Source organism: Mercenaria mercenaria, chromosome 16 (assembly GCF_021730395.1).
Source record: "Mercenaria mercenaria strain notata chromosome 16, MADL_Memer_1, whole genome shotgun sequence".
NCBI lineage: Eukaryota > Metazoa > Mollusca > Bivalvia > Venerida > Veneridae > Mercenaria > Mercenaria mercenaria.
The window spans coordinates 65,301,749-65,328,197 of NC_069376.1; the positions used below are offsets into that span (position 1 = coordinate 65,301,749).

At 35.1% G+C, this 26,449-nt stretch overlaps 2 protein-coding genes across 2 annotated transcripts; both read right to left on the reverse strand.

Annotated features, from left to right (window-relative positions):
• Nucleotides 1-1,150: 1,150 nt before the first annotated feature.
• Nucleotides 1,151-7,137, reverse strand: LOC123541280 (uncharacterized). The gene has a single exon (XM_045326696.2). The coding sequence runs from the start codon at nt 6,729-6,731 to the stop codon at nt 4,515-4,517; it is 2,217 nt and encodes a 738-aa protein (XP_045182631.2). The 5' UTR covers nt 6,732-7,137; the 3' UTR covers nt 1,151-4,514.
• Nucleotides 7,138-11,690: 4,553 nt separating this feature from the next.
• Nucleotides 11,691-26,317, reverse strand: LOC123541442 (DBH-like monooxygenase protein 1 homolog). Its single transcript, XM_053527287.1, has 13 exons — nt 26,167-26,317; nt 25,276-25,529; nt 24,363-24,509; nt 23,835-24,014; nt 23,492-23,575; nt 22,593-22,766; nt 21,937-22,039; nt 19,992-20,158; nt 15,330-15,521; nt 14,843-14,902; nt 13,929-14,061; nt 13,371-13,522; nt 11,691-12,380 (listed from the first exon to the last, which is right to left on the reverse strand). Exons 1-13 carry the CDS (start codon nt 26,183-26,185, stop codon nt 12,297-12,299), a joined length of 1,749 nt encoding a protein of 582 aa, XP_053383262.1. The 5' UTR covers nt 26,186-26,317; the 3' UTR covers nt 11,691-12,296.
• Nucleotides 26,318-26,449: the final 132 nt, after the last annotated feature.

Genomic DNA, 26,449 nt, shown 5'->3' on the forward strand with positions numbered 1-26,449 from the left:
AGGCTATAAGGAACATTTTAGTATAGTTTTTATTCGGAACTAACATTCATTCTAAAGCTACACACATTTCATTGGGATCTGCTTACTTTCTTTACGAATTATCAAGAAAATCTGGAGATGTGATCATCCCATTAAACAAATACCCTGATATTCTTGCATTTTATGACACTATTCATGCAATTTGGATTCAAAATCCATTTATTCGTAAAGATATTTGTTGTTTTCAATAAGAAAACCTTGCTAATTTCAATAACATTTAGACATTTTATATATTTTATAGTTTATTTATGTCTCATTCATTTACAAACATAAAAATTTGCATACAAAATAAAACAATTATAAATGACCGTTCTAACTAGAACTACAAGAGACAATATACAGACTCAAATTTAACTTACAAATTCATACTAAACATTTGGAACTTGATTTGATTATGAACAAGGGCATCGTTTTGACTGAGCCCCGGCAAACATGCAGTGCAAGGCATAAGGGAAAAACTCAGGAAATCACCACTACTAATTTACCAACACAGTCCAAACAATCCTCGTGCCCATACTCCAACCAAGCCACAAATACTCACAATAAGTAGATCAACTATTACTCGACCACCTTTACAGTATCTATCTTATATGATTCTTACTTATGGCTAGATAATCCTATACAATTGAGTTCTATATCTTTGTACACGTAAACCTAAAACCTTCTAAAACAAATTTTAACAATTAGAATAAAAAATCACGTGTACTATATTCAATATCATTTACGAATAAAACATCTCTGATACGAAACAACATGAAAAGTTCCAATTTTGGGCTAATTGCCCGCTATTTCTGTATATGCTTACATGAACTTAAATCTTCTAAAACACATTTTAACCAGTTATATACAACGCAGATGAATAAAATCTCTGTTCAAGATAAAACTAGCTAAAGATTGAAAGTTGCAAATAAAGTGAGTGAGCTGAGTGAGTACATGAATGTACGAATGTTGAGTAACAAACCAAATGAGTACATGAATGCATGTATGTTGAGTAACTGGCCAAGTGAGTACATGAATGCATGTATGTTGAGTAACTGACTAAGTGAGTATGTAATGCTAAAATATGACAAAAAGAACTTGCTAGGTCCTTAATCGACTAAAATAGCCCATCTCGTCAAAAAAGAAAAATTTAAGCGTTTTTAGTTCAGTAGTTAGCATCATTTTACATCATTTGAAATAGATTAATGGCCTTTTGATTTATTTCCGGGGAGACTGGTCAAAACATGTAGTAAGTGAATAGTAGAGAGTAAAAGTAAAGTATGTGTCTGCATAAAATGGATTTTAGGGGACCTCTGATTAGTTGTATAATCTTATAACTAGACAAAAAAAAACGTTTTAACATTGTGAAATAGTAGAAGAAAAAGTAAGTCAAACATTTATTTACCTGAAACTAACAGAAAGTGTCATCTAATGGCCGCCATTTTTTTCGGTATACATTTACATATTGTAATTTGTTAAAGCTGATGATGGACTGTTATGTTCAAGTGTATGTATAAAAATAACAAATCTGTTCTGTTCAGCAATACACTACAACCCTTTTGTTAGACGCAGCTGTATCAAAAATAGGTTTTGTTGTTTGATTTTCCGCGTTCAAATATTCTTGTTTTTGTAAGCGTCAAACCTTTGTGTAGTTTAAGCTCTTGCTAATGCAGTGAATTTAGCTTTTCTGTGGCTGTCAGTTTTTCCTATTTTGGCATATGAGTGTAGCCAATTTTGGCTATTGAGGCATACGTATGTAGTATGTTAGAGACATTTAACGGATTGCTGTCTTTTTGGTAAAAATGTGTTGTAACACAGCAGAGGGTGGCCAACTCACGTGTCTTTTGGATACCGTACACACGTAGAAAATCAACATTTCTCCTATATTTTCCTTATTACTTGATGGATTTTCGTAACATTCTTTCCTCTAGTCCAAGAAAAGCAGTTGGGCAGAGTTTTTAAGAAAAAACAACAACTGAAAACTGATGGTAGACGCTATCTGCAGAGGAAAGCACTCATTTTATTGTCTTTGACGCTCTTTATCTTATGAATATCCGTCAAGTAATAAAGATTAGTAATAAAAAATTGAATCGAGACGGTTTTTCCGCGTGTACAATACAAACGTCACGTGAATTGGCCGCCCACCACAATATGGATGATGATAATACGGTATTGTTCAGATACTTACTTATAAAAAGACATCAACACCGCCGAGGAAGAATGGGATGGGATGTATAATGCATAAACAGAGAGAAAAACAGAGAGAAAAACAAGTAGGCTTCTTTTAAAAAAGAAACCTAGGAGAGGTCCAGTGTTGTTCCTTATAAAGCTATATCAGAGACATAGATAACAATTGTTATCTAATTGTTGTCTGGTTATATGATAGGCTGTGCTATAAACGAAAAACAGTTTCCTTGTTGTAGGTCACTGTGACCTATCAGGAGTCATAGTCACTGTGACCATGACCTAATGACCTCAAAATCCATAAGTCATCTTCAGGTTATGATCAACCTCCGCCAATCCGAGGACTGTATTTTGTCACTGTAAGCCCAAGCATTTCCTAGTTACTGAATTTCATTTAAAAACGTTCAAAAGCTACCACCGCAATAATTGTACACTGAACTTGGCCCTGGTGAAAGCTGCCAGATTAGAATCTTACCATTTTTGCGAGAACCTCACCTCACAGGTTTGTTTGTCAACGGGCCCAAGAGAATAGCTTGCGAGAAGCTTTAGAAAAACTTAGAAGAAAATCCCAACCGAACGGACGTCTGCTGGAAGTGAAAATATCATTCTTTTTTAAATGGGTTTTTTTTTAGATATTTTTTTTGTTAATGTGCTATTTGAAATTCTAAACATTTTACTTGTTCTAGTTTATTACTCAGTCTGTCGAATTGCCGCCTTGTTTTGATCACGTGATTAACATCTCCAACTATCAGAAGCTCGGAAGAATTCTTCTTATTCCGGCAGATCTTCCGAACAGGGCAAACGAACCCACCAGTTAAACTAAAAATTCATTTAATTGAATGAAATACATTTCAACGTGATTCAATTCATATGCATATCTTTGAATACTGCGAATAAAGAATAGTAAATATATATCTATATATTTCTTGTTAATAACTGAACCGTTTCCAACATTTGTAACAATAGTATTACACTATATTTCTTTATTTTAAACGAACAATTATTTTCGTCTTAGAATATTTCAAAACTTACTTGTACGCAAGCGCATTGGGTCATTTTAGAATGGCTTACCGTAATTTGCGCTAGAAAGTGAAATCTAACGCCGTAAAATTAGTAGATTAGTCTAAATTCTCCTTGTTTGAAAACCAGCACTATGGAGAGGTTTTGATAGACCTCTCCAATAAACACCATAAACTTAAATAAAATAAAATATCGACGAATTGGAGGGAAAACGCGACCATTTTACTTTTTCCAGACCGAGTCCGGTAACCCAATTTGGAATTCCATTCACGCTAGTCTCCGTTTCGGTTTTTTCGTACGTGTGAAAACAGTGCGTTCTATTTGTTTTTGTTCGGTTATGTTTTGTTGTTTTTGTGACCTTTGCATCGAAAGATAACACAAAGGAACACAAAAGTTGCATTTCACGTATGCAAATCTCTTTGAAAGACTTAGAATACGAACTAACTTACCCACTGTTGAATATATGTAACAGAGTCAATATTTAGTTGTTCAGACCGAATACAATCCTCCCTCCTTATGTGTATTTCATCTTTTTGTTCCGCTCTTTCTTTTCATTGGTTGAGAAGACATGCGAATTTCTTTGGACATGATAAGAAAAGTCATCGAGAGAAATTTTATAGAGTTTTAAAGTTGATAGAATTATGTATTTTATTTTTTATAGTGGGGAAATATTCATACTGCTAAGGCTAAATTCTTTTACACGTTTAGATATTTGAATATAGGAAAGGATCGATTCGTCTTGTTCTAAAACGTTCTGCAGTGTATGAATGAAGGAAGATGAATTAAAAGGAAAGTAAGTTGAATTCTCAGCCTGTCGCTGGTTAAAATAATACACTTCGGAAAATAAAGAACCCATACACCAATCTTCACATGTTTAGGAAACGAAGGCATATAATGTTGCTTGGAAATTAATTCGGAAACTAAGTAAAATATCAGGTAAACTATATTTTATTAAGCATAACAAAATTATATAATATACTGTTAGAGAATTCATTTTATCACTACAACAAATATGAAAATACTGTCCGTCTGGATTCCCCAATTTATAAATACGGTCATCATTATTTCAATAAAATATTGAGTAAATTTATCAATTTATAGATCAAACAAACAGATTCTTTCTGTGGTGAGGTTCGTCTACAAATATGGTTGTTGGTGTATATATTTATGAAGATACAAAATATTGAGTAAGTTTTTGTATATATGTATGAATAAAGAATATGGAACGTAATGCATATTCATACTGGACAAATAAATTCTAAACAGCATTCCCATGATGCAGTTTCGCCACGTCACGTCCCGGAAGTACTATCAGAATGATCACGTGACTGAGTTCTTTTCTTCCTCTTCCTTTTCGGAGTCATGCAACAGCTGCAGCATGTGTCGTAAAAGAAAGCTCTAAATTTTGAATTAAAACCACCATAAATTACAGGATTTAGGGAGCTGTTAAGAAATATCGAACGAATACCAATTTGGAAAAAAACAAGTCCAGTGTCTGACATGAAATTGACTTCGTGGTCATCCTCGATGTATCTCCAGATTACCAGTGCGAGGTAGGGTAAAAAACTAAACACAAATACAATTGTTATAACTAACATAATAACTGTATATTTTACAGTACTTATATCCAACATTTTCATCCTGAGTTCCTTCACTTTATCAGTATCTGTATTCATTTTGGCATTTTTAAAAACGTTGCCATGCAACAGACGTTTTATACGTTTGACTGTACTAGCTCGCGAACCGACACTTGAGGTCATAGTCACTTTGCTTAGAGGAGTTACAACATTTGACCTTTTAGAAATGTAACTACTCATTGATTTTGATGATTTGCTACTCTGTGTACTTGGTGGTCTTTCACTTCTTTTAACTTCTGTAATACGTGTGGTTTCGCTTTTTTCTTGCTCAATGTCCTTAGCTTCAAAATATTTCGATGTATCTCCAATATCATCAATGTTATTTTCAGTCGCCGCGTCTGTATTTTCAAAATCTTTCGATTCATCACCAACATCATCAATGTTATTTACAGACGCCGTGTCTATATTCTCATCTAAGTCATTTACTGGACGTTTTGATTTTGTATTTTCACCACTCTCCATAAATGTTTCATCTAAACTAGAAACGGTTTCGTCTGTAACAGTCACCGTTTCTCCGTCTATATCATGCTCAAATATCCTTATACTCACTCTTCCATCACTTTCTTCACCTGACTGTTCATGAACTTCATTTGCAGCTTCTATATTTTCTTGATCGCCGTCCGTATTAGAACCCTCATATTCATTATCTAATTTTTGATTAACATCATTCCCATTCCTATGTGTGACTTTTGAGAATTCACTGACACTTGACAATGCCGCACTTGATGGGCGGCTTGAAAATGTTGCAAAACTGCTTGCAGTCCCTGGTCTATTCCCAACATTACGTTTCCATTCTGATTGTGACCTGCTACTTGATGGTCTTAAAACTTCCCTCGCTTCAATGGGAAAGATTTGATTTTGTGATGGATCACAAATTGTGACAGACTTCATGGATTTCGTGCTATGCAAGGTGCCCCTGCTTTTACCGCTTAAATCTGTCAATCCGGTAAGCCCCGTAGTTCCGGTTATTGCCGTGTAACCGGAAGTTGGGCGATCATGTTCAACTTGCGTAAGGCCACGTGTCACAAATTCTTTCATATCAACCACAGATCCGGATGCATCTGGAGGATCTTCAAAGACTCTGTTTGAAAGCGTACTTGTTTCACGGGGAGGTAACAAGTTTTCATCAGAATCATAGTTCGACATGACGGTTATTCGTTTTACGCTTGTACTACCTTTCGCAACGTAAGATCTAAATTTCTTATGTCTGAAAAGCTGACGACTAACAAATGCATACAGAACCGCTAATATCAGTGTTACAAGTGTAAAAGCAACAAGGTAAACGATATTAAAAGCAAGCATAAACGGCCTGTAATCGTCTCTTTTTGTTGTTGTGCAGTCTTTTCCAATTACGGTAATGCCGTCCTTGTTTACAATTTCTACATCAACGACTTCATTGAACACAATTGCTGGCCAAGACAGTAAGAGAGAAAGAATACCAGTACCTACACAAGCCACTTTTACATGTTTATTATTCAACTGTCTTTCAAATGGTTTGCATATTCTTCTGTAGCGATCTATTGCTATGGCAACTAGAGTAAATCCGGAAGAAATAGAAGCAAAATATGTCACACAACGTAATATTTTACAAGCAAGTTCACTTCTGAAATTGAAAAAGTATCGTAAATCAGCAATTTCCATCGGCATTCCAATAACACATGTCACTAAATCGAAAATAGCCAGTGTAAATATAAAACTAACTGACGGTGAGGCCTTAGATTTACATCCATAGAAATACACAACCATGAAGTTCCCGATCGTACCAATTAACATTAAAATCCCCACATATAATATCACCGGGATAAAAAGTTTAGCTTCTTCATCGTTAAGATCTGATAGAAGGTGGTCCTGGTCCTGTGTTGAGTTAGCCATTGTGTTTCAATGTCAGTTACTATGTGTAAAATGTTTGTTTTCGAGCATTAAATTGTGTCAGCTTGGAATAAGACTAAAGTTATGTGTTATCCATTTTGGTGGTTTTTTCTTAATTAAATGTTAAAACATAACTTAATTGTAACTATTCTGTACTCGTTGTAAATATAGTAAATAAGAATGATAAATTATGACATTCAGGTGCCCTTGTCATCTCGCTCCACGATATTCACCGTATAACAATCTTACTATCATATTTCAGTAAGATGTTTGTTGTTTACTCCTGTATCATATCGCTATAGTAATTTGTCTTCCGTATTACAAAAGGTTCACACATTTCGTATTCCAAATTTAGCAGTTTTTTTAAGGTGAAGTTTTGTGAAATTATTTATATGACGTATATAATAACACAAACCACTGCACTTCATTATCTTGGTATTATTACTGTTTTAGGGTGGTCTTGATTACAAATTTAATCGATTAAATTATTGAAGAATAAAGATTATCATTTGAAAAGATCTTATATCTGTATCATAATATATCAATCGATAATATCTGACGTTCTATTTAGGATATGTAATTAATCAATCGACCCTTTGATTTAATTGACACAATTTAAAATATATTAGAGGAGACTAGTTAATCTCGAGTCATTAAAAGAATGGATTAAGTTGATAAAGAAACAAAACGTTCAGTGTGACTGTAGCTTACTGATATTAAGAGTTAGAGAAGGGAAATATATTATTATACAGTCGTGTTTTAGTTTTTGCTGATGATAATAAAGATCACGTATAAAATTAAAAGTACTCACTACAGTAATGATCTGTTTGTTTGATCTATAAATTAATAAATTTGCTCCATATTTTATGGAAATAATGATGCCCGAAAATGATTAATCAAGGCGAAAAGAAGGAAAAACCTGCTGTCATAAAACCCACTTGTTCGTACACGTACCACTTGTTCGTACATATATCACTCGTTCGTACACGTATCATTCGTTCGTACACGTACTTTTTCTTAACAACCACTCGTTCGTACACATACCACTAGTAAGTATAATTTCTTCTTTCATAATTTCCACTCGTTCGTACATGTTCTTTTTAACAAGCCCACTCGTTCGTCCGCGTACTTTTTCACACGCCCACTCGTTGTACACGTACCTTTCCTCAAACCCACTCATTGGTATGCCTACCTCTTTCATAAAACCCACTCGTTCGTAAATGTACTTTTTCACAAACCCACTCGTTCGTAAACATACTTATTCACGAACCCACTCGTTTGTACACGTAGACCTACTTTTTCACAAACCAACACGTTCGAATACGTACCTAATTCATATAACCTGTTTGTTCATGGATACACTTCTTGCTTAAAACCAGCTGGTTCATACACAGTAGGTAGGACGTAAATGGCGTCTTTCGGTTGTTTAAGTAAGAAAATTGTGTCTATTTGGTAGATTCTGTTGACAAATCATCACCCAAGGGCTTGTATTTTGCCAAGTAAGTAAGTTTTTCTTTTACTTTGGAAACATTGCATGCGTGCATTCTGTGACCACGTTATTCATCTCCTCCCGACAATTTACCCTGAGTCTGTATCTGGCGTCGTAAAAAAGTTATTGAACGCTTCATAAATAGTTCAAGTCCTGCTCAAGTCCACTTTTACAACGACTTTTGTAAAAAAAAAAAAACAGTGCACGTTCGACCAAATTTACGATAGCCAAGGCATTAGAATTATTAATTCGTATTTACGACTGCATAGCACAAGTGCAAGAACCTTTTATGGCCGATTGTTTCTTGTTTTAAGCCGATTTCAGTATCTTACGGGGAACTTTAAAATAATTTTGTCTCTATTCGGGTCACTCTGTACTATGTAAGAGTTACTAGTACGATACCATTCCAATGTACAAGGAAAGCCGCCTACAAAACATTTCGATAGCCAACAGTTTTCAGTTGTGACGTTTCATATTTACAAGCTAGCAGTTCATAAGACAAATTAACAAAGAATGGTTTATTTTATTGTTTTGTAAAGTATGCGTAAATGTATGTACATGCTAAATGCAATCAGTAATTGTGAATATATTATGGCATAGTAAATTTTGATTACCAAGTATCGTGATGTTCTGTCTGATACATATAAGTGTCGTTTTTCAGTTGCGGGTTTAGTGCTTATAACATTTGACCTCTATTCACAATTACTGATTGCATTAAGCGTGTACTTACATTGACGTATATTTAATGTAATTCAATTCAAAACAAAACAATAAAATAAACCATCCTTTGTTAAATTGTCTTATGAACTGCTAGCTTGCAGTCACAATTGAAAACGATTAGGCTGTCGGTAAGTTTTGTGATGACTTTCCTTGTACTTTGGAATAGTATCATACTAGTAACTCTAACACAGTACAGAGTGACCCGAATACAGACCAAATTATTTTAAAGTTCCCCAAGAAAATATCGACAATAAAAGGTTCTTGCACTTGTGCTATGCAGTCGTATGTAAGAATAAACAGTAATTCTAAAGCCATGGCTATCATAAATTTGGTCGAAATTATACCGCTTTTTACAAAAGTCGTTGGAAAAGTGGACTTGAGCAGGACATAAAACCATTCATCTCCGTATAAAGCGTTTAATATAACTTTTTTACGGCGCCAGGTACAGACACACGGTAAATTGTCGGGAGGAGATTTGTCAACAAAATCTGCCATATTTACCCGATAGACACAATTTTCTCACTTAAACCACAGAAAGACACCATTTACGTCCTACCCCTGATAAATATATACCTTTCAGAAAACCCGCTGGTTTATACATACACTTTTTCTTAAAACCGACTGGTTCATACATACACCTTGCATATAAAACCCCCTGGTTCATACATGTACTTCTTTAAACTTGTAAAAACTCGTCTTGTATGTAATAATGAGTTTGGTCAGTTTTGGTATAAAATCATTTGGATATGTATTTGTTTGAAGCATCCTTGCAAAGTAACATTATTAAGTGTCTTGAAATGAGTAAATCGAATGAATTGGTTTTTGAAACCATAAACGAAAATCTTCCTAAATGGGTTTTCACTAATTTTCAGTAAATTATTTTTGCTATGCTAGACGAATGGCATAAAATATCAGGTTTTGAGAAATAAGTCGGCAATCCAAATTGAGATGATTTATAACTTTTTGATTAAGCTTACAAAACATAGCGAACTACTTTTAGTAAACATGTACATTTTCAGTGCCGTGGTAACTTTACAGTATCTAGGTCTATCATTTGTTGTTGTTGTTTCATTTTTGTGCTTACCTTCAATCATGAAATAACTGCACATTGGTGTCACAGAAATTACTTTTATCTACTTGTTTTAGAAAAACAGGAAGTATTATATAATGGCGCTTGCATCTCTCTATTCGTCTGTCCGTTTGTCATATTTTCTGCCTTGAGCAAAACGTAAAAACCATTCAAGACATATTGGTGGGTGGGGATAAATCGTTATGCATTTTCAATTACTTGGTATCAAACCAAACAAAATAGATTGTATGTTATATTTGCATGTGTTTTGTTTTGTGTATCATTGTTTACAGTTTGCAAATATATAGCGAACTATTATATATGTTATGTATTTTCGTTTAATCTCACCATCAACTGTAAGCTTACACTCGATTGTAGTACTTTTGGTTGTGATTTCAGTAAATGGACATATGTCTCTAAAATGGCAGCTTTGCAGCCACATTCAGGACACAACTATGAACATGGTAATGAAATTGTCAATTAGTGATGACACACATCATATCACACCAGTCAGGTACCAATGCTGCAAATTAAAATGTATAGAGCCAATAAGTAAAACTGAATTTCCCCTGTTCATTCTGCACGAATTTTACTGACCGGGTACCTGCCAACCCGGCTTCAGGGTTAGTAGAGTTCCGCTGTTCCATGAGGAAGGCACGATTAAAAAAGAGGTACTACCCTTCTGGCTTGAAAACCCACGTTAAAAGTTTTGAGGTAGGGGTTAAATATCTTTGAAAATAAAACAACAGTATTACCATAGTTTATTATTATTTCAAACGAAGATGATTGCATGTTCTCTATACATGTTTTTTACTGTAATTTATTATAGATACTGTTATAAAACTTTGTTTGTGATACTATTTTTGTTATGCTATATTTTCATTTTGACAAAAAGTTTCCAGAGATGGAGTGTATATACTTATTATCAATTTATCTATGCGTGTCTTTTATGTTAAAAAATAGTCATTAAATTTAGGAAAGTCTCGAGTTGCTGTTTTCTTAATATTGGAAATTAATGTGTCTATACTTTATGCTTTCGAATATGGATGTATGCAATACAAAGTTACTTCTGAATAGTCTTTGATTATGCCTTTCTTCTGAATAGTTTTATAATTTCAACCACGTAACTTACGAACCTTACTTCTCGCGACATGTGTGAAATGATATGGAGGCCTCCTTGGCCAAGTGGTTACGGTTGCTTACTTCGAATCACTTGCCCCTCACCAATGTGAGTTCGAGCCTCACTAGGGGCGATGAAATCTTTATGTGAAGAAGTCATCCAGCTGGCTTACGAAAGGTTGGTGATTCTACCCAGGTACCCGCTGGTGACGAAACAATGCACTGAGGAGCACCTGGAGTCTTCCTCCACAATCATAGCTGGAGTCTCCTTATGACCTGCAATTGTGTCGGTACGATGTTAAACCCAACAAAAAAAGTAATACTAAATATATATTACTTCTGAATACTTTACGTTGCGATCCTGTGACGTGTAAGGCATAAGTGCACCTTATTACTTCACTTATTTTTTAACTAGCAGGTAAATGATTTTTATAATATAAGTAGGAGGAGTTTCCAGACTATTTCAATCAATATCTGTCAAAAACCTTTACATGTTTATTTTTTACTTAAGAATCTTCCATTTTAGTAGTTGGTTGTTACTCTAATATAAAACACGGACCACAAATTGACAAAGTATTAAAGTTTTTAATAATAACAGTACAAAGAGAATGGTATGCAATCACTTACAAATAAGTCGAACAGAATGTCAAATAAAAAGTACAAGTATTATAAAGTATAAGTATTGATGAACAAAATTATTGAATAAGACAGTCGACTTTTTCTTATAACGTTTTATTATCATTATATTTATGACAATTTATGTAGATTTAGCTGGGTTTTTTTTTCAAAGACAAACAATCCTGTAAATTAAGTAAAATCAATGTCATTATGCTGCCGATAGCAGCTGATTAAAGGATACACTGTATTTTATCAGTGAAATATATACAAAATCACTCGTTCTGTGAAAGATAACGTTTCCGTTTATATCTTTGTTAGTTTTTCATCAATTAGTATGAAATAAAAAGTAAAATTGATTATTTTTCGTGAAGATGGAATATGTCTCAATTTGAGGTAAGACAATTTTTACATTTTCGGTCGGGCTCGTAAAACAAACTCAGTAAGATATAATCCATATTCGCAAAAGAACACATTTCCCTTATGTATAAAGATGAATTTCTCTTGAATTTCTAGACGAAACGAAATGTAGAAGATGTCTATATAGAGACAACATTCAGTTAGCAATGTCACAATCTGATTTTGGCGGCACATATGAAATATAATCTGTGTCGTGTTCCACAAATTCCCATTCTCTATGCTGAAAAAAATATAAAAAAACAGTTTATATATTCTTGATATCTTAACATAGAGGGTTTTGATATAATATACATGTATATGGAATAGCTTTTTTTTCAAATCCATTGCTATGGAAAAACAAAACTTCATTAGACACTAGGGAAATTAAGGCGAATCTTACCTCGTATGTATTATTATTATTATTATTATTATTATTATCAGATTGTCAGAGTCTATGTTATTGTGCATCTTGTATCTGTATGTCATGTGAAAGTGTATTTCCTGTCATCAGTCCATCTCGTCTCATTTTTCCATTTTTACTTTTATTTCATTTCACCATCTCCTAACTAAAGTGTCGGGCCTCATAAATACTACATTAATTTCCATTTGACATGATATTCACGCTTTTTTATGCGCGTGCGCACAGATATTATAGAAGTTATAGCGAGAACCGTGTTTCTGTCATCTGTTTTGACAATATATTAGTGTCTAGGTATATTTGCAGGCTCCAAACCCTATTCTCCCTCTCCCTAAATGCAGAGCTCACGAATATCCGTGACATTGGTGGCCAGTGTGGGGGATGTATGTCATGGTACAGACTTAATCACGCTAGGGGAAAATGTGCAGTCAGTCCGGGGCTCAAACCCGGGACCCCTCGCTTACAGGGCGAGTGCTCTACCAGCTGAGCTAACAGGCTGACATATCTTCTCCCAGTCCGTACCGTGACATGCACCCCCACAAATTGGAAACTCGTCCTCGAGTTCCGAAGGTACATAATATTGCATGCGTTGTAAAACAGACCAAGCAAGCATGCCACGGTCCAATGTTGGGCGCCAAATGTCACAGTGTAAGAAAAATGTGAAGTCAGTCCGGGGCTCGAACCGGGACCCCTCGCTTACAGGGCGAGTGCTCTACCAATTGAGCTAACCGGCTGCCTGATACATCGTCTCCCCTAACGTGACCAAGTCCGTACCGTGACATACATAAAGTACACTAAATCATCTATACTTACATCGTGGCGGTTAGTGCCATTATGCGAGTTGAAACTACACGTATGGTAAACAGAGACATTCTCTTGTTCAAGTTTAAACAGACTACGTTCTGTGCTGTTCGACCAGTCATACGCATGCTTCATAACATATTTAAAGCTGCCAGGACCCTCACCTGAAATAATTACATCGAACTGAATGCCGTTTGACACTATTTCAAGACTACAAAAAGACGATGAAAATGTAATTATAGATACTATGCTTATGATTTTGTGTTGTAAGTGCCAACTAAGGTTATATAGCGATCTTGGTATGCACTGTTCGCTATTCAGTCAGTAAATTTCCAGTGAACACCTCTTCGAATGATAAATGGTGCTACCCAAATTGAATGATAAACCAGTATATTTTTATAGAAATTTAGCAGGGTAAAGGTTAACAGTCATCATTAACATGGACACACGTCTAGGAAAGACCACTGATCTGATGGACTGCTTAAGTATTTTCGCGTGAAGATGTATGACATTTGTTCCGCACATTTAAGCTTTTTTTACAGTAAGGATATTAAAAAAAGTATGATTTACCCCAGTCATCTTCGCCGCGTGTGTAATTGTATTTAGTCCACATCGCAGGGAACGAGGTACATACGAGTATGTCCAGTTTTGGATAGTAGTATAGAAAGGTTTCACACATCTCTTCCCTCGTCGTCAGTCCACCCTACCGGTTATAAAAATAATTTATCTATTTTGCTGGGTTTCAAGGGTTAGGTCCACATTTTGAGAAAACAATCAAACATCATCAATTCATAGAAAATAAGGGTTGTTTTACATGAAAATTAAACACGTAAAGGGACTGCATGAAGGGGCCACACTTCTGGACTGTTCAGTGCCTTTAAAAACGCCATTTTCAAAGAACTGGTATCTATCTTCGTTTTGATGCATTTGCAATAATGTCCCAGGGTTTAAACTTCACATAACAAGGTTACATATCTTTTTAAATAATTGTTTACTTTAGTTCTTTATAGATAGCATTTTTAAAGGGAGGAAACATTTAGAGAATATTTTAAGTATCCAACAGTATGGTACAGTACGTCAAAAGACCATTGATGTATTTGACAAGTAAATTGTTGGTTAAGATTTTACCAAATATCTCTGTGGTTTGGTGATATATTGCTAAACATTTAGTCAAACCGACACAATATCAGGTCCTTAGGTGACTTTTCATGTTTTATGGTGTAGAAGGGTCTCAGGTGCCCTTACAGGTATTTGTTCAGCCATGGGTGGCCACCTGAGTTGGAACCACCTACATGTAGGTCTTGTAAATTCTGATTTCTTATTACTTGGATTTTATGGTGTTATAAAACCTGAACAAGTTTGGTAAATATTTCTCAGGTAATAAAGTCTCCGTTACAAGGTAATTAGTATGAACAGACGGACGAACGGACGATGGGCGGATGAAGACAGAACTGGATTCATACAACCATATATATTTCACTTACAAAGACAGGATCGGTGCTCCTTGACGTTGTGTACGTACATTCTGTTCTCAAACTGTCACCCTGTGAAAAAGGACGGTCAAACTTAACTTGTATGCAAGAACCGTGGAAAATAAAACTGACATTTTCGTGAAATGTACTGATATTTATTGTACATTATACATATTTATTGATGTTGATATTTCTTGTTGCTTTCTGTAACACCTAATGCATTTTCTGTCGAACTTCCACACCGCTATGCCATGTTTGAGAGCTGCTAAAATGGCTGCCACAAAATACATATAATTATGCAAGTATCTGTCTTAATGATCGTTTTATTATTATGACAGACTAACTACAACACTGCGTAAACGCATATTCTGTTCTGATATAATTTTGTATATATTACATGAATCTGATATTATAGCAAATTAAAGAAGTTATAAAATATATTTATCTCAAATAATGATTTAACAAAATAGATACAATTTGATAAGTGAAAGGGACCTACCCTTTTAATGACCACTTCGTCTTTCAAAGAAACAAATTCTTGAAAATAGAAGTCGTAGTTTGGATCATCATATATAGGTTTTAGTTCCGTTCCATTCCGGAAGTGCCTCGTTTTCATACCGGAAGCGTATAGATGCGCATGATGCATGACGGAAACGGCTCTTATTTCATCCACATGTTCACCATCCATCGCCTGTATTTAATAAAACAATGTTATAAGATTAACAAAGAAAACAAAATATAAATACGTACATCGACAGTTCACATTTACCATTTACATATTTTACATTCGGCCGAGTGTTTGGAAAGTTTATTGCAAAATTTAATGATTTTTGCTGGAAAAAAAATGAATTTATGAAATTAAATGTAAGAAATTTACAAAATTGTAGACATGTACTATGTTTCTCGTAGTTAATGAAAAATGTGCTTTTGAAAAATCATTTAAAGTGAAATCATTTCTAACATCTTTTTTCATATATAACTATATATATGCGGAGCAGAGATATGTAGGACCACATTCGTAACAGTTCGCATTTGTAACAGGTGTTACAAATGCGATCGCATATGTAATAGGTGTTACAAATGAGATCGCATATGTAACAGAAATCAAGCACATATGTAACAATTTTTGTGACGAATGTGATCGATGCCGATTTTTGATGTGACATCTTATCACATTTGTCACATGTCATTTTCAATCGGAAAAATGAACAAAAAAGTGCATTTTTACATCTGAAACACATTTGTAACATGTTTTAGCTCACTTGAACGAAGTGACAAAGTAAGCTATTGTGAACATCCTTTATACGTCGTCCGTCGTCCGACCGTCCGTCCGTTCACATTTTTCTTGCGAATATGACAGAGACAACATTTATCATTTGATTTTGACAAAACTTGCACAGAACTTAATATAGATCTATATCTCGTTTCCTTTCGAAAACCAGCCATATCACCTTATTCGTCTAGGAGTTATGGCCGCTGGAATGGCAATAATTACTGATTTTAGCCTTGTGAACCCGATTAACTTATATATCTATAAGATCTCGGTTCCTTTCAAAGACAACCGTATTGCACCATTTGACTTCGGCCCCTGAATTGGTAAAACTGCTGCTTGTCAATATAATGGAGACTACATTTGTTAATTGATTTTTATTAAACTTATATAGGATCTCACTTCCTTTTAAAACAGCCATATCGCGCCACTTATCTCAGAGTTATGGCTGAAATGGCAAGATTTGCTTATTTTAGTCTTGTGAACACAATAGAGGCCATATTTATTATTTCATTTTGACCAAACTTGTATAGAAGTTATATATCTATAACATCACGGTTCCTTACGAAAACCAGCTATATAGCAACATTTGTGCTGGAGTTATGGCCCCTTAAATGACAAAATTTGCTGATTTTAGCATTGAGAACATGACAGAGATCACATTTATGATTTGATTTTGACCAAGCATGCATAGAAATTATATATCATTAAGATCTTGCTTTCTTCCTCGAAGAGTAGACATATCATGCTATTTGTCTTAAGAATTATGACCCCTAAAATGGCAAAAATCGCACATTTAATAACATGTATAGTGTAGTATTACTCATGTGAGCGATAGTGGGCCATGTTTGCCCTCTTGTTGATAAGAGGGATATCTTGGTACTGGTTTGTTATCTGGCAATTAAACTTGGCAAGAATACCGAACGGTTATCATGACTGGTCTGTTCAAAGTAGCATGGTACTTCATGTACATGTCACTTATTAATTTTCTCATATCGGTTTTAGTTTGTGAGATTTCATTTTTGTTAAATGCATGAATACATGTGAATATGTATGATTAAAGGGGAGGATACACCACATGCAATCCCCGGCAATTCGCTGGTTGTATCACTTCAACAACAAATAAAGTGCTCTCGAAAATCAAGATCAAGACAGTCTCAACTAACATAGAAATCTTGTTAAAGCTGAACACTGGGTATATATACATCTATGTATACTTAAAAATAGTGACTAGCTTGACTATTCGAGGACTGCTCATGGCTATTGTTCTGATCCTGATGTCGTCGGTGACCGCGGGTTGCTGCAAGATAGGTTTTTCGTTTTCGTTTTGTTTATCTTTGTCAATTCGCACTGCTTTAAACATAAAAAAACTCAGACGACAAATGAAATATGTCCAACTTAAAACCCTGACGTGAACTTTATTGGATTATATTTACTATGAGAGTTTCCTTGCCAGGCCTGGTGTCTGCATTCGTATGGAAACATTCTTATTTTGCATCTCTATAGGAGCGGCACGAGTAACTCCATCGGTGAGGCTGGTGCAGTGGATAGTTTTGCAGATTACGAAACCGGCGGAGCCTGTTGAATTCCTAGTCAGGTCCGGAATTTCCAGAGATATTGTGTCTCTCATCCACCCAGTTAATACCTTACGTGTATCGGTGCATTTTACCAGACCCATAAACGAACATATGAGTGTAAACTCGTATATGAGCCAGGGTATAATTTCAATTGAAATTAATGGGAAGAACTTACCATCGACAAAAGTGTCGAGGGACACACGTTCGAGACCGGGTGAAAACTACTCGTATTTGTTGCTATTTTCGCCACTCAGTGCTGTTTCAAGCTGGGATGTTGTCGGTTACTAACATAAAGATACTGTTGTACTGATTTTAATATTACTGACATTTTTATCGTCATTATCATCATCATCATCTTCATTATAATAATAATCATCATCATCATCTTGGACTGGTCCGTTCTAGGATCAATGGTAAGATTAACTGCCCGAAACTGTTTTACCTAAATACTGTTGAAAACAGGCGCTCGAATCCAACAAACACAGATAATATTCATCGAAACCATTCTACAGGGTCCCAAAATTTGAGACGTTTGCAGAAATAGGTGTAATATGATCACTACAGATTGTCAATAAATGGTGGTTATTTGTACCAAAGTATTTGGAAATCTGACTAAAGCGGGTTATGATCCGGGCACAAACATATATTACAACAAAATAACAAAACAAATCTAAGTTCAAAGCTGTGAACTTGATCTTGGATATATACATGTAGCAACAAGGATCATGATCTCAACACACCTTCTGTCCATGCTGATCATTTGTACCAAATAATTTGAAAATCTGACTATGAATGGGCAAGTTATACCAAGGACATGAACTTATATTGTATAACTGCACGAACGCACAGACTCCGCTATTTCACGGCGGGATTATAATAAAAGAAGGCCTATTACATGTACATCACAGACGGACTCAGTGGAGTGAGGGTAATTAGAAAATAAGGTGTATTATCTTAAAATCTCATAGACATTAGTTCGCAGCACAAGGTCGGGCCCTCCTAGACTTAAGGCTAACGACTACATCCATGACTAGTTGTATATAATTTGTCCCGTGACATAGCAGCTTCCTGTTTGTCAACCAACTTGAAACAGCTCTGGATGGCGAAAGATAGCTACAAATGTATGTCGCCACCGGGTTCGAACCAGTGACCTGAGCATGTGGGTCTACATTTCAGCAAGTCGAGGTAACAGTAGAAGTAGCTGAAGTTGTAATCATATTTAAGTGGTAGTGGCAGTGGATGCAGAAATGATTATAAAATTTGAGCCACGTCACGGGAAAATTGGCATTCGGACATAACAGAGTCTATATTTAGGCTGACCTGTGCATTTATGCATCTGAATCTGAATCAGGGTCAGAAAATTTCATATTCAGGTAGAATAAGCCTTCTTTGAAATAACAGCGAACGGTGTGGGCCATGATCAGACTGCGCGGATGCGCAGGCTGATCTGGGCCCACAGGGAGACAATCAAAATCCCCTTGATCAAAATCCCCTACGCTGAAAAATGACAGGGTGTTACAAAATCCCCTTCATACTTTTGCAGGGGGTATCATAATCCCCTCTGTGATTTTTACTTATTTCATCAAGTTCAAATACAACTATATACAATTTAAAAGTCTATTGCATAAAACACGTAAATACAATGCCTTTAGCAAACATAATATAATTCGGAGCACTGATATCTATATATCTATAATGAAAATCACAGAGGGGATTATGATACCCCCTGCAAAAGTATGAAGGGGATTTTGTAACACCCTGTCATTTTTCAATGGAGGGGGTTTTGATCAAGGGGATTTTGATATACACTCGGACCCACACTGGTTGCAAAGCCTCGAAGATTCCCGAAGGCCCATTTTCTCATGATGCGGCTCAAATAATTTTATGATGTCATTGACCTCGACGACGACGACGCTAACTTGTGATGGTGCTTATGGCAGTCATTTAATGATGTTGCGATGACAATCAACTCATTGAAAATTTGCAGTCTAAAACTCAACATGATACATATGTGCTTCTCATGTCAACCCCGATGTTGGACAAACACATTCGTAACACATTTTACCTGTTATGAATGCGATCGTATACGTACGAAATCTGTTACAAATGCGATCTGTTAAGAATGTGGTCCTACAGAGCTATGACTTTATTAGCCTTTATGAGATTTTCTCCCACTGTAAAGCTACATGATTTATAGAAAAAGTCATGGATCAGTTTTATTTAAATTGAAATAATCATTATTTAGAGTACTGCATACCTTTTTTTATTTTTGTTCAGACATTTACTGCGTTATATGTAAAACTATGATACCAACCTCACTTAGGCACTGATGTGCGCAATAACCTTTGGTCACATAGGCCGTCTCGTGCGGCGGAATGACCTGGAACGGCGCCACATTGTGGCCAATTACGAGTGATCCTATATCATGCTGTCGTAGTTTAGGAGTTAGGCGCATACGTATACCAGAGTTGTCAATCATCCCTGCAGAGTAAAGAGTGTGAAAGGTTTTTCAAATACGAGTGTCCTGTTTCCGCAGGTTCCTTACAAGTGAATGCATTTACTACATAGCCAGATAATTAACGCTTAAAATGGTATGCACACAAGGGGCCGTATTCATAAAGCATCTTAAGTATAAGTTTTGACTTAAGTTGAAGATTTTACTTAAGTTTGTGGTGATTTCAGCTTAAGTCTAAGTAAAAACTTAAGTCCTATTCATAAAACAGCTTAAACTTAAAATACGTAAGAAATGACTGAAGTCAGAAAACAAAATAGCGTCGTTAGTACGATTAAAGTGTTGTTTTTCAGATAAAAGCACTTTAAACATAATTGTGCATGTTGTATCTGTCTGAAATTAATGGGGTTTTTTAATGTTTTCGTCCACAATAAAAGCCAAGAATTACTTATTAAGTTGTTTTATGAATAACAAATACAAATGTATACTTAAGTAAAATTAATTTCTTACTTAAGTAATACTTAAGTAAATAATCAATTTCTTATACTTATACTTAAGATGCTTTATGAATACGGCCCAAGATGTATTCATATTATTCCATCACAATTAATTTCTCCTAACAGTACGTGAGAGTCTGTTTTGTGGTCATACACATAAATATAATTTAGCCTAGTACGTTACCGCTCATAATTAAAGCAATGCGATTTGATGACAATTACCAAAATTTCGGTGACAAAATGCGTTGCAAATCCCAAACAGTGATTCGATGCTGAATGATAATTTTTGCAGTTTATACGCGAAGGAATTATATCCCGAGGGCACAGTCTGAATTTTTAAATTGTATTTTTACTGTAGCTCAAGTGCATGCTGATTATTAATATTGGGAATAAATATTGTGCTTTATTTGGATGATAATGCTGGTGGTAGTAGAAATTATGATAGATAGATTAAACTAATAAAGAAATTAATGATGATGATGATGACGACGACGACGACGATGATCATGATGGTGGTGGTGGTGGTGGTGGTGGTGGTGCTGCTGCTGCTGCTGCAGTGGTAATGATGATGATTATGATGATGATGATGATGATTATGATGATGATGATTATGATGTCCCTTAATCATATCTCAATCAATATTGTTATATTAAACACGATATCAACAGCATGATCTTGTTAAGAGTCATGACCTTTTCATGGTAGAAGATGAATCCTTGCATTGACTTTCCTCAAAAGGTCTCGCTTTACATCCGTTAAAGCCGCCATATATGCAAGGTCAAGGTCATGTATCGAGGTCATCAGTTATAGCTATCTTCTTTTAGACGATACTGTGTATAATTATATTCTGATTTATCAAACTAAAATGGGACAAAATGAACTCACAATACTCTTTTTATGCATCATATTATCAGTAACACCAAATTGCGGTTAATTTGTACCTATTCTCCGCATTTTGTACATTGCTGTACAACTAGAATGCATTGCGTCTAACACAGTCGGAAATTCGGACGAGTTCTAGTAAAGCTAGCAAAAAAGTCGCTACCATTGTGAAGCGTAACAAGCCCACTTTACGTAATATGTTACATTTTCGTATTTTTTACTGCAACGGTAGAAAAAACACTTGCCCTCTGAAGGGCAGGGAACACCTTCGTAACAGTCAGAGTGATGGCTTCATTACTGAATTAATTCAACATGACTCAAATCCACATTGCGCACGGGCATGTGATTTGACCATAAGCTGTAGGCAAGGAAACAGCCAGCAGCCTTTGCAAAATCATGAAAATATTACCTGATTTAAATAATATTACCTGATTTAAATGAAGGATTGTCGTAATGGATCTGCATCACCATAAACGAATAATCGTCAGGGCCGCCAACCGGATATCCGGTGTTTGGTGGGAAATAATATGGCTGAAATGTAAGTAAGAATATGCTAGATCAAATGTAAAGATACCTGTTGACATACTAGTAGATGCATTCAGACAGGCTAAACCTTATTCTAATGGCTCTTGCTTATGTATATATGCGTCAGATGATTTTGTACAGTATGGTTAGGTGTAACTAAATATAACGATTGATTGGGAATACCAAATGCGACCAGGCAAAGTTATAGCAGATGCAATTTAATCGAATTTATTAACGTTGCAATACCATTTAAACACCCTATACCTGACTTCTAATAAAACTGATATTTCTTTATTTTTTATATTTTTAAATTATTTTGATCAAAAAGCTAGATAATTTGATTTTATTGACAAGTAATGACCATCAATCACAATAACAAAAAAGCTTAAACACATGAAAGTGATCTTATTTTATGTTTACTTATAATACTCATCACGGAACCGTTAACTGGATTAATTATAAAAGTGCCACCACTGTTATTTCGATATAACATAATGGATAAAATACAATTATTTCGCTTCATTAACATTTTGACAAAAGCTTCGGGAGCTACACTTACCCCACCTCCAGTTGCCCAACCAATAAATATTTCAGGACAATACGGCCATCCTTTCGGCCAGTTAGTGAAACATTCGCCTTTAGCATTGTGAAGGTCTGGGTGTTTACCAGGACATCTTTGAATTACCAGATGATGTATCATGTGCTCATTTCCAGGTGTGTAAATTGGCTCAAACTGTAAACATAACAATTCTCTAGGTAAGTGTAAACCAAAAATTAACCCTTTCCTTGCTTAATTTCTATAATGAACTTGGCCATCTTCAAATTTGGACAGTACCATTAACTGTTAAAACAGGTGCTTACCAAAAAGATACTGACTGAATGGCGGACAGTGCCGACAGTGCAGATCATGATCAGACTGCACGGATGCGAAGGCTGATCATGATCTACACTGGTCGCGAAGGCAGAATCAGTCGTGTCCAGCATGGAAAGGATTAACTGTGAAGCAAATTTTATCACCTATTTTGCAGTAAATTATCAAAATACTAGAGTGAAATATATCTGCTGCTTTTTTTTCACAGTGAAAAATATCAAATATATTTTTTACTGGTAAGAAATTATAAACGGGTAAATTTAGTCAAACATGAAATTAAAAGACAATTTGTTTGTTTAACATGCAATGTCAAAATATCTTTCACTCTCGAATACCAGATTTTACATTTTCACTCGTGGCTATGCCGCCCGTAAAAATATTGCATGTTGGTGTCCACTCGTGAAAGATATTCAATCCTACACTGAAACAAACAAATATCCTCTATATACTTTTAACAATTAGAAAGGTTTGGCCATTCAAATGAGCATGATCGCTGCGTTGCAAATAAAAAATATATTTAAAAAAAAAGGCATTGATACTGGTCATGATTTGTTTCTACACGCGAGAAACCCGTGCCGATGTCATACCTCAATCATATGGTGTTTTCCTCCAAGATCTGGCATTTGGTTAGCAACACATAGATATGTTGTATCTTTGTCTGGAACCAAATACTGAAAAATATGATAAAGGTGTAAAAAAAAATCTTAGTAAATTTCATTTTTTATGCAAAATAGTATCATATTTTCAAGCTGGACTTTAATTTCACATATGAAATTTTGAACGCAGCAATTCAAGTTTTCTACAAAACTTAGAGATTGCATAGTACCTGCATTCTATACTTAAGAGAATGACAGGGTTGGTTCCTAATTTTAAAAATAATCATGTAATGTTTTCGCCAGTTTAAATATTATGCATTTCAAATAAACCTACATTTCCGGCTGTGAAATCATACACTTTAACTTCTTCGAAAGAGACAGTTTCCGGCGGTTTATTGACATTTAGGAGATTCACACTTTTCGTTCCCCGTCTCTCAGCGCCATGATATGCTAAACTGTTCTCGTCTGCTGGATCTTCATGGTGATAGGAGTAGATAACTCTTTGGGTTCCATTCTGTAAAAAAATACAAAATATTTGTGTTTCATCCATCTATTGATCTCTGTGGAACAAAATGCATTTCTAATTAAGCAATAACAAACTTATTGAATAGACTACATTAGCAAACGGCGGAACTATATACTTTTTGTTCAGTCGCGGAAGATTACAGTAAGCTACACGTTACTTGACGTCCTTTTTTTATCTAAAAACAACTAACTTAGTTAAAGGTTGCATAATGTATCACATTCATCTAACTTGTTTTTTTTTTTTTTTTTTACTATTGACCGGGCATACAGCGACAACTATTGACCGGAAAGTAATATATAATGACAAGAAGAGACTTATACTCCAAGTTTAACTTACATTAATTTCCATATCATTCTGGTCGCATGTGCTGAGTTTTCTTACAAACTTAAGAACGGTTCCAAAGTCATTTTCTTCTCCATGTAGCAGGAACCAGTCCTGTGACTTGTCTACAGTTGGTGTGTAGTGACCGGTTGTATGACGATCCTGTGTCCAAAATAAAACACTATCAGTCATGACATAAGGCATCTGAACCCAGGTTATTCAAGCAAATCTCGGTACTGCGATAGATATTTTGTTTAAAAACAACCAAAATGACCGAAGCTTTCAAACTCCATGGCCACTTTTTTACCTTGCTTTCTGTGGGAGCAGTTGTAAATGAACTGGTTAGCTGAGAACCAGCTACTGCAAATAACAAACCCAAAGAGGTAAACGTTGCTGCCTTTTTGCCTAACTTATCGATGGTATACTTGAATAAGTACTTAATAGATCTTTCTGTCTCAGTTAGTTGAACATAAGCATAAATCATAATACACGGGCGCTAACTAGCTTTTACAAAATAGCTAACTGTGTTATCTAGTACGCGTATACAAACATTTATCAAACATGCGAAAATTCTTATCGAGATCGGACACAAAACTTGACAGTGTATCAAATGTATTTAATCAAATACGCGCTTCAAACGACACATATAATAAAAAAGTTACCAGCTGGAATGGAGTTATGATAAGTGAATGCACTTTCTTCTCCGTAACGCTTCTTGATTTTAAAGTAACTGTAATTTTCTCATATTGAATAAATAAGCGTATCTAATATCTTGATTTTATTTTTACACGTAATAACATGTATTGCAATGACTTTAAGAAACCATGTTTGAGCTTGACCCTATCTTAAAATGGACTTGTCCATCATAGTTTCAGCTTTACCCTACCTTAAAATGGACTTGTCCGACACAGTTTCAGTTTTACCCTACCTGAAAATGGACTTGTCCATCCTTGACCCAACCAACAACAACATCGGCTGGATACATGTTCCCATTCGGTGAAAGACCGAAACCAACATAGCCCCTTGTCTTGACCCTTACTTCAAACGTCACGTGGGTGGTATTATAGTTCCAGAATAAAAGGTAGTTCCCCTCTCTGTCTAAAGTTAGGGAGTTGTTGAAGTGTTCTGTTGTCGACACCCCTTGCAATGCATGCGTCAGGGTTAGTGTTCCAAGTAACAATACTGAAACAAAGGGAAAATGAAAACTGTCATCTGACAGCATAACATAGTGGTCAAAATATTGTAAATGATAGAAAAACAACCTGCTAATCTTATACATTTTGCAGTTGTTGAAGTGTTAGGGAAGAAAATTTGAGTATTATCAAAATGAGCGTATGATATATTGATAAAAGTAATTGGTTTAAACTATTTGGATAAAGAAAATATTTCATGACTAGGATGATTTCTACCGATTATTTTTCAGAAAGATGTAATATTGAGATATTTTAGAACGATTTTTAGAAATGTAAATGTAACTTTAAAGTTGCCTATTCACGATCGAGAGAAAAGTTTTCCTAGCTGCATTCGGTCACATACGTTGGACTTACTAACTTGCAAAAAAAAACTGAACAATTTCAGGTCAGTAATATTATTGTTCACGGGACATTATCTGGAAAAAGTGTATAACAACAGACACTCAGTGCACGTGTAACAGTATCAGAATAAAGTGTAGGAAGAAAGACATTTTATTTTGCTGGATCATCGCGGGAGCATTCTTTTTATTTCTAGTTGTTTCCTTTATTTGGCTAAAATATGAATACTTCCAAGTTTATAGAACTATCGTACACTTATGATATTAAATGATCAATATTAAACCTACCTGAAATAAAAATCCTCATGATTTGTTCGATGATTTATGTAGTCAGTTATTTGATCAGTTATTTCAATTTTCTCTTTTTATATCAGAATTCTTATCTGCAATTGTTTGTAATTTACAAGGTCCCCATGACCATCACTCAATATGAGTCATTTCATACTATTGCAAAATAAACACTTTAAAGCGCGTCTGATTAGATAAAATGTATTTGATTTGTAATGCTTTTAAATCAGTTTACCCGTTTATCAGACTAGAGGACATTTTTTAGCACACAGAATTTGTACTT